This window comes from Heterocephalus glaber, unplaced genomic scaffold, assembly GCF_053883595.1.
Source record: "Heterocephalus glaber isolate CG9 unplaced genomic scaffold, H.glaber_assembly_v1.0 deba00000621, whole genome shotgun sequence".
Classification (NCBI taxonomy): Eukaryota; Metazoa; Chordata; class Mammalia; order Rodentia; family Bathyergidae; genus Heterocephalus; species Heterocephalus glaber.
Window position 1 is genome coordinate 28230012 of NW_028258153.1, and position 9024 is coordinate 28239035.

General features: G+C 53.8%; 1 protein-coding gene across 1 annotated transcript in view; it reads left to right on the forward strand.

Annotated features, from left to right (window-relative positions):
* Clec2l (C-type lectin domain family 2 member L) overlaps positions 1–9024 on the forward strand; it is a 22457-nt gene continuing 13433 nt past the window's right edge. Inside the window, exons 1-4 of the mRNA XM_004851356.4 lie at positions 1–296; positions 4020–4094; positions 6653–6819; positions 7798–7898. Of these exons, the coding sequence (XP_004851413.1) occupies positions 74–296; positions 4020–4094; positions 6653–6819; positions 7798–7898 (566 nt within the window). The 5' untranslated portion in view covers positions 1–73. The remainder of the gene's footprint in view (positions 297–4019; positions 4095–6652; positions 6820–7797; positions 7899–9024) is intronic.

Sequence of the window (9024 nt, forward strand, 5' to 3'; positions counted from 1 at the left end):
GGCCAGGTGCAGCGCCGCGGCCTCGCTCACGGAGCCGGCCTGGGGGGCGCGCGGGGCGCGCGGAGCGCCCGGCATGGAGCCGGCCCCAGAGCCCGCCCGGGAGCCCCCCGCGCCCCGGGACCCCAGTCGCGAGCCCCCCGCGCGTGCGCGCCCGCCGCCCCCCGCCGCGCGCCCCGCGCTCTCCGCGCCCAGGCCGCGCTCGCCAGGAGAGGCCGAGGCCCGTGGCCCCGAGGGGCTGCTGCGGCGATCAGGCTCTGGCTACGAGGGCAGCACCAGCTGGAAGGCTGCCTTGGAGGGTAAGCGCGGCCCGTCCCGCCCGGTCACCTTGGAGCGCGAGGAAGAGGGGAACCACTTGGATCCACTCATCCAGGGCCCGCGGATGCCACCGGGTGCGGGCCCGAAGCCAGGGACCCCAGGCCACCTCTGCCGCGAGCTCTGCCTGTGACCTTGGGAGCAAGCTTCTTGCTGCGAGCCCTGGGTCCCCGCGGGAAAGGCTCGGGGTGTCTCGCTCCTGCACGTGCGGCGGTGACGCTTTGGGCGCTGTCACGAGAGTGCAGCGCCCGAGGTGGTGGCGGCGTCTTTTGCGGGTTGAGGTGGGGCGGTGGGGAGGTCCTCTAGGGGCTCTTCCTTGCAAGATTGGGTCCCACTTGTCCCTTTGCTCTGGCTCAGGGAGCAGCCGGCTGGCCAGGGGGCAGCACCCACGGTGGGAATGGATTTCAAGTTCGTGAGCGTGAGTCCGTTCAGCTGTTCGTTGTGTTAGCTTTAGAAATGCTGGAGGGGTCCAGAGAGAGGGCTCTCCGAGCTCTAGGCTTTCCAGCGTGCTCCTGGGACCCGCCCAGTGCAAGGGCAGAGCGGGACCTGAAAGGATTAACTAGGTAAGGGTGTCTTCCTGGAGGGCTTCCTGGAGAAGGTGACCGCTTAGGGGTGTGGAGGAGACAGAGAGGGGTGGCTGAAGCTTTCCTGGCCTGGGTCGGGAACTGAGCCCCAGTGTCCCAGGATGGGGCGCGGTGGGGAGGAGGAGCCTGAAGGCCCCCGAAGGCCATGCCAAGGGTTAGGGGCTGCTGAGGGTCGAGAGGGCGGGTTTGCCCTTGGCCTGGGGTGGGACTGAGCCCCAGGCAGTGAGGAGGGCAGGGCAGCATCTGCGCCCAGGTGTGGAGACTGTGTGCACAGTTCCACCTGCTTACTGCAGCTAGCTGGCCAGCCCGGCCGTCAGCAGGAGAGCAGCCACTCAGGGCGGGAAAATGACCAGAGACTCTGGGCACCGGTCCCGCCCACCTCATGCATGGCACCTACCTGTGGTCCAGCCCTGTCACACCCGTCCTGCTGTGGCTCCTTGCCTGGTTGTGACTCAGGCCACCTGCATCCCCCAGGTACAGCTGGAGCGACCCCATCCCAGAGAGCCTGTGGTTCTTGGTGCTCAGCCTCTCAGCCTGCTGACTTCTCCACAGGACTTTCAGGATATGTAGCCTGTGTGCCATTGGGACCTACCCTCTGCTGGTCCAGGTCTCCTGGATCCTCCTTGGCTGGAATCTCTGTTAGAGCAGGGATGTGCCCAGGGCCTAGGACAGCGCCTGAATGGTGCAGAAAGATGAGGGAGTGTGGGGATCCAGTGTAATGGGGCAACATGGTGGCACCTGAGAGGGCCATCCTAGCCCAGCGGTCCCCTCTTCTGACATCGAGGAGGACCTCATTTGCTCAGATTTCTACCCCTGGGGGGCCATATGGACCAAGGCCTGGTATATGCGTTCTGTTGTAGAGACCTCTGTCCCCTCTCCCAGATGTGGGACCCCTGCAGCCCAGCAGGGGAGCCCGGGGATATACTGATCTGAGTCCACTTGCCTCCCCAAATTGGAATCCGTGTGATGACCTACTGTTGGTTGGATGAGGGGCCACAGAACCTCTGCTTAGCCAAGCACGTCTTGAGAGATAGGAAGCTTTTTTTTTTTTTTTTTTTTTGAGACAGAGTCTCACTATGTAGTGCAGGCTGGCCTTGAACTCACTATGTGGCCCAGGCTGGCCTGAAACTTGCAGCGATTCTCTTGCCTCAGCATCCTGAGTGCTGGGATCACAGGCGTGCATCATCATGCCTGGCTTAGACACTTCTTGACCCAGCTGAGCCTCCAGGGATACATGAGGTCCTCTAACTGTGCTCAGGACAGTTATCAGGCACCTGCCCTGTGGGTTTCACCTTGGTTACCTCTAATCCTCACCCTGAGGGGGGTTGGTGAGCACTATTTTATAGGTGAGGACACTGACCCCAAGTCTAAGCATCCCTCCCAAGGACACAGCTTGGGTGCTAACACATGAAACCCCCATGGGGTTTGCTCTGGGCCCTGTGACCTGAAAGCTCTTACCTTTTCCTGGGTGACAAGGACTTCTGCTCACCAGGCTCACTGGAGGGGATCAGGTAGCATTTTGCTTTCTCCCCTGCCCCCCAGACAGCTGCCATCTCCAGTGGAGACCTTGCTGCCTCTTCCGAGGTCGGGAGCTCCTGTAGCACAGAGGAGAGGTTGGGCCGGGGCTTGGAGACTTTCTTAGATAGGCAGTGTCCTTATAAATAGAAAGACAGACAGAAGTTCCCATGGCCAGGCCTCTCCTCTGGACCGAATGTTTCCTTCACCCCACACTGAAGCCAGAGGCTGCAAAGGTGACCCAGAGCTCTAGCTAGGTTCTGAGGACATGGAGGTGATGGAGATGCAGATATTTCTGGTGCTGGGGGTGGGAAGGGGCCCCGGGTGAGGCAGAAGGGACAGAGTGATTCTGTGTACCTCAGACTATAGATTTTTCAGTGCTCATCAATTCTGAATTTTTAATGTTGAAAGTTTCTGGATTAGGCAGAAACCCACAACTTCCTGATCAAAACCACACATGCACATTTAGCAAATCCTTTTACAGATTTACAAATTACCAAGCTCCACATCTGATGGTTTTCATAGTCAGGATGCTGCTGGCCAGCCTCTGCCTCTGATGGTTTAGAGACGTCAGCCGTGGGCCTTTTTTGGGCCATAGGCACAAGGATGATGGGAGCTTTGGGTTTAGGAGCCAGAATTTTTCAGTTGTTCCTTCTAATATTAGTCTAAGTCACACACATTTAGAAACCCAAATAAACCGCACCTTTCAACTCCATCTATTATGGGTTATTGCATAGGAGGAATAATCGGTGAGGTGGGATTGTGTTGACTTTTCAAGAGCAACACTGGTGCTACAAGGGAGTTAATACTTCTGAAATTCTGAGGAATTCATTCCAACAGATACAGTCATGCCTCTGAGTTCAAAACTCCAGGGGCATGGTTACTGGGGAGACAAGGAGAAGAACTGCTCCTTGGGGCTATGCAAGCATTGCTGTGCTATACCTTTTCTGAGATGGTTGTTGGAAGATGAGCTCCAGCATGATGAAGGAGTAAACTGAGACTAGGAAAAAAGGGGGAGAAGCAGCAGGAAGACAGCACAGCAGAGGGATAGGGAACTCCTCAGGCTGCTAGTACAGAAACCCCCAAGGTGGTAGTGGGTTTTAAGAAGAAACCAGCCAGATTGGAGCAGGTCAGAGGGTTCCAGGGGCCACTTGTTTAAGAAGGTTGTTTTGGATTGAATGCTAGTTCACGTCCAAAATTCTTAAATTGAATTTCTAGTGGCCAAGACAATACACAACAAAGGTTTAGATGGAAAATAAATGAAAGAAAAAGAAATCACCAAGTGTTGGTGAGGATGTGTAGAAATGGGAAATGGTCTTGTCACTGGAAAGCGCTTTGGCAGTTCTTACAAAAGCCGCACAGAATCACCGTATGGTCTAGCAGCTCCACTCCTAGGCATGTACCTAGGAAAGCAGGGTCTCAGAGAAATCTGTGTGCATTTTTCACGGAAACCAAAAGTGGGAGCCATCCAAGGGCCATCAACAGGATAAATAAACTGATGCGTCCACACATGGCATAATATGAAGCCAGGAAAGGGGTCAAGTTCTAACACATGCGCGTTTGACATGTGTGCGGACAGCTGTACATGCAACTCTCTCCTGTCCGCAGATACTACCACGCGGCTCCTGCTGGGGGCCATCGCGGTCCTGCTGTTCGCCATCCTGGTGGTGATGAGCATCTTGGGTGAGTGCACTCATTAGCGCATGCGCGATTCTGATTCCCAGGTTCCCAGGCCCGTCCCAGGCCCAGCTCAGCAGGGAAAGAGAGGTTCCCGGTACCCCATAGCAGGTCTGAGACAGAGGGCTGGTTGTTGGTGAGATTTTGGCCTAAAATAATACATTCATACACGGGCTACACATAGGTCCTTTAGTAAGCAGTGTGGTTAGAGGGTACCCAGGTATTATTTCATAAATGATGCAACAATTTACCAACTCAGGACAAATTTGATGTAGGTCAAGCAGATGGTGATTCTTGCAGGAGATGGTTTTGGCAGCAAGGGATTTAATCACATTACACTCTAGGAGGCTGAGGCAGGAGGATTGCAAGTTTGAGCCCAGCCTGGGCAACTTAGCAAGACCCTGTCTCACAGTAAAAAAGAAAATAAATGTTATAAAAAGGGACTGGGGATGTAGCTCACTATGAAGGCTCTGGGTTCATCCCAAGTACTTTAAAAAAAAAATCACATTAATTGAACATGTAGTGAGCCCTGATGCATGTTAGGCCTGCGACCAAGTGAGCAATTAAAAGGTGAATGTGATAGTGTCCCCCCCATCCAGGGATAAGTGCACTGGTAGAGGTAATACTGCTGGTGGCTTCCCAGAATAGGAGACACATGTACTGAACCGTGAAGAAGTAGGAATTTCCCAGAGATGAAGTGGAGGGTGTGTGTGGTGTGTGTGTGTGGCAGGGGGAATAACTCCCTCTACACTCTTAGATTTACGCACCCAGGGACATGCAAATTAACTCAAACAACAGATTATAGGAGAAAAGACAGAATTTTTGTTAATATTTACATTTATGGGAATTAACAGAAAAGAAAGAAAATACAAAGAAGTAGAAGCTAAAATCCATTTTTTTTTTTTGGTGGTACCAGGGCTCGAACTCAGGACCTTGCACCTGCAAGGCAGGTGTGGTGCCACTGAGCTAAATCCCCAGCCCTTTATATTCCTTTTTTTAACAGAGGAAAGAGTTTGGGCTTCATGGATAAATTGTGGGAATAAAAGGGTCAAAGAAATAAAAAGGGACAGGTGTGACGTTATGAACTGGGAACTTGGGTATTCTTGGGCGACTCAAGTCAATGTGTTTTGTGGCTTCTGTAGGATTTGCAAAAGGGCTTTCAGTGCCTCTGTCTTTCCTCTTTGAGAAGCACTGTAAGACCAAGGGCAGACTTCTTAAAATGGCGGGAAAGCCCACTGAGTCCCCCCCTGTATGACTTGCATGATAAGCACTGGTTTGAGAGTGTTTAGAACTGGATGCCATGGCCTCTGGGGGCAGCTTGACCTTAGCTAGAATATCTGCCATGAATGAAGTCCTTTTCCTTTCCCCTCTGGCTAGGCTGGGCAGTCAGGGCAATGTGTAGATGGAGCCCTTAATGATTTCACTAACTCACCACCAGTCTCTTGGGAGATTCACTTCGTGGTCAGTACTCCCAGGGGCCTTGCCTTGCGTTGAACAGGTCTGCCCAGGGACTGTCCCCTAATTAATCATGGCCCACATGGCTGTAGATCCCTGGGGAGGACCCTGCAGACCCTCGAGTACCAAGGGTGTACCCTTGGCTCTGTCTCACTCCCCACTTTAATCACTTATATGAAAACAAACAAACAAGCAAGCATGCATATCATATTTGCAGCCAACACAATCTGCAGACACAATTCCATGTGACAAATGGGGAGAACATCAAGATTAATGGGGGGGAATCAAGATTAAAATTTGCCTTTAAAAATGGAAATGCTGGGGCCGGGGATTTAGCTCAGTGGTTAAGCTGCCTGTCTCGAAAGTGCAAGGACCTGAGTTTGATCCCCAGTACCAAAAAAACCCCCCAAAAACCAACAACAACATAAAAATGGAAATGCTGACCCCAAGTGAATAAGAAAAATGTGGAAGGAATAAGTAGAAGAGGATTTCAAGGCTGAGTGATGCCTGTCCAGGGCGCTGGGACACTTGGTTTGGAAACAGGTCCTAAGTGCAGGGCGTAACTTCTCTTGGCAAGGAGCCCTGGGCCAGCTTACTTGCCACAGCCTGCAGGCTGGCGGAGAGCGCTGGCTGTGGTCACAGTGCTGTTGGCAGAGCCCAGCAGATGGGTCCTGGGCTGTCCTGGCACAGTATCCCCTGCGAGGAGTCTCGGAGATGGTGTGGAGTGACTAGGGGAGGAACAGAATGGGTCTGCTCTGGGTCACCCAGGAGGTAGGCCTAGGTCACAAGATGGTGGGGGACTTAGTATTTAGGAAGAACTTTCCAGCAGCTCAGCAGTGGATAAGGCTGCCTGGCTAGTGTGGCCTCCAGGTCTGTGCCCAGTATGAGTTTCTGCAGTCCCATGCTTGGTGACCATCCCCTTGTGGTGACACCTGCCAGCCTCCCAGTTCCCTTTTGTCACACATTTAGTCTGTGACTTCCGAAGTATCTTTTTGGGGCACCAAGGCTGAGGCAGGTGGAGGGAGCCATGGAAAGCAGGGTGGGATCCATGGGGGTCAGGTGGTGGCCAGCTATGCTGGCAGATGCTGAGCCCTGTCTCCTCCCCGCAGCCTCCAAGGGCTGTATCAAGTGTGAGGCGCCCTGCCCAGAGGACTGGCTGCTCTATGGAAGGAAGTGCTACTTCTTTTCCGAGGAACCGAGAGACTGGAACACTGGCAGACAGTACTGCCACACCCATGAGGCTGCACTGGCTGTGATCCAGAGCCAGAAGGAGCTGGTGAGAGTGAACACAGGGCCCCAGGGCTCAGAGGAGAGCCACACGTCAGGCACACAGTGTTCCCTGTGACACATGTCTCTGGGGTCACCCTTCTGCTGCATAGCCATCGGTGTGCCTAGGGCCAGAGCAGGCCCATCTCAACGGTCAAGGGCACTTACTGTAGCCTAATTCAGCATTATAAAGTATAAGAATTACCAATTATGGCCAGGGTGGTCCACACCTGTAATCCCAGCACTCGGGAGGCTGAGGCAGGAGGATCACCATGAGTTTGAGGCCAGCCTGTACATAGTGAATTCAAGGCCAGTCTGGACTACATAGCAAGACTCTGTCTCAAAAAACAAACAAATGAACAAACAAACAAAAAACCAAACTTGTAAAATTAAACAAAAATATCAGCATTTTCTACTGATCCATATCAGGACATGCTCTCATTTAATCCCCTGACCAGTTTTATCAATAGAAATGTGAAAGAAACAGAATGAATGAATTTTGGTCAGTGTGGGTTTGAGCAAGTGTGGCGGGAATCCAGAATAGCAGAGTCTAAAGCCCACTTCTGTCTCTGGTACATAGTATTTCTCTGCTCCTTCTGCAGAGAAAGGCCCGGGAGGATGCAAGGAGGATGGCCAATCTGTCCTGAGATTTGTCCCAGATAATCCATCTAGTGGGAGTCCCTGTGTCCTGCCACCCAGGACTGGCCAGGGCTGCTAAGCTTGTGTGTCCAGTTGCGCAGGCCTCCTGGCCAGTGGGTACACACACCAGAGCCAGGGCCCTTGCAGGCTCTTGGGGGTGCTGTGGGGAGCTCAGGGACCTCGGAGAGTTCTGTCCTCTGGCTCCTCACTTCTGGTCTCCGGGCCACATCACCCTCCTGGTCTGTGCACCCTAACACCTCGTCTTCCGAGCTCAGGTTTGTTGTGGCATGAGCAGCAGTCAGGACAGCACCGTTGATGTGGATGCTTTCGTTCCTCTTTGATTTTGCAGGAATTTATGTTCAAGTTCACGCGGAGGGAGCCCTGGATTGGCCTGCGCAGAGTCGGGGATGAATTCCATTGGGTCAATGGGGACCCGTTTGACCCAGACACGTGAGCTGAGGCTTCATTTTGTAAAAGAATGCCTGACCCCTGGGACCCAGATCTCAAGAGAAATGCTCTTTTGTGCCACCTAGAGATGCTAGCTAGCTGTGGGGTGTGGCTGGGAGCCATTCACGAAAACGGCTTTAGTTCTCTCTCCTTACTCGTCCAGCTGGTTTGGTGGCTCTGCCTCAGCAGCCCTCAGAGCTTTGGGGAAAAGCACAGGCATTCTCTATCCTGACTCCATTTGCGTAGCTCAGTGTGGCTCTTCCACATCCTGTAGGCCAGAGGGGGAAAGACAAAGGAAAGGCGAGTCCTGGATGGCCTCACCCCATTGGCCAGAGAAAGGAAAAAGAAGGGAGGGTGTGTCTTGGATGGCCTGGCCCAACTGGCCAAAGCTCAGTCACATGACCACACCTGGCCCTCAGGAAGATGGGAAATGGAGCCTCCAGTTTGGGCAGCCATGTGCCGCCTAAGCATCGTCACTGTGGAAGAAAAGGGATCTGAGCATTCTCAGTGCAAACACCTTCCGGTGGAGGGGCCTGCAGAGGAGTGTGTGCTGGTGCTGTCCCATGGAGGGTGAGGAGGCAGCAGGAGCGGCTGTGGCAGTGAGGTGATGATGGCGTGGGGATGGGGGCCACTTTAGGCTGAAGGACACATGGGGTGCAGGGTAGGGGAACAGAACCTCAGAGGATTGGGCCCGGGGTGCTAGCCCAATGATGATGACACAGGAGCATTCCCAAAGCTAAAGCTCTGGGGTCCTTCTAACACCCTGTTTTGTGGGACCCCAGGTGCCAGGGATCTGAGACAGGGTGAACAAATGAGGTGTCTTCACAACACACCCAGGTCCATGCATGGTTTTGGTGACAAGAGTCCCAGTTGACCAGTGTTATTGGGGTTGTTCCCGCCCATCACTTGCCCACGTGGACAGTGCGATTCAGCGTGTCTCTACTGAGCTGCCACATGTGCTCCCCGACACCAGGCATTGTTGGGAGGCAGGATGAGTGGCGGACATCATTCCAAAGCTGGCTGCCCGAGCACTGTGGGGGCAGACAGAGCCCCCCCAAGGCTGTGATGAGCAGTATCCGAAGGGCAGGCAGGGTGCTGTGTGGTCCCCAGAGCCTGGGACGTGGCGGCC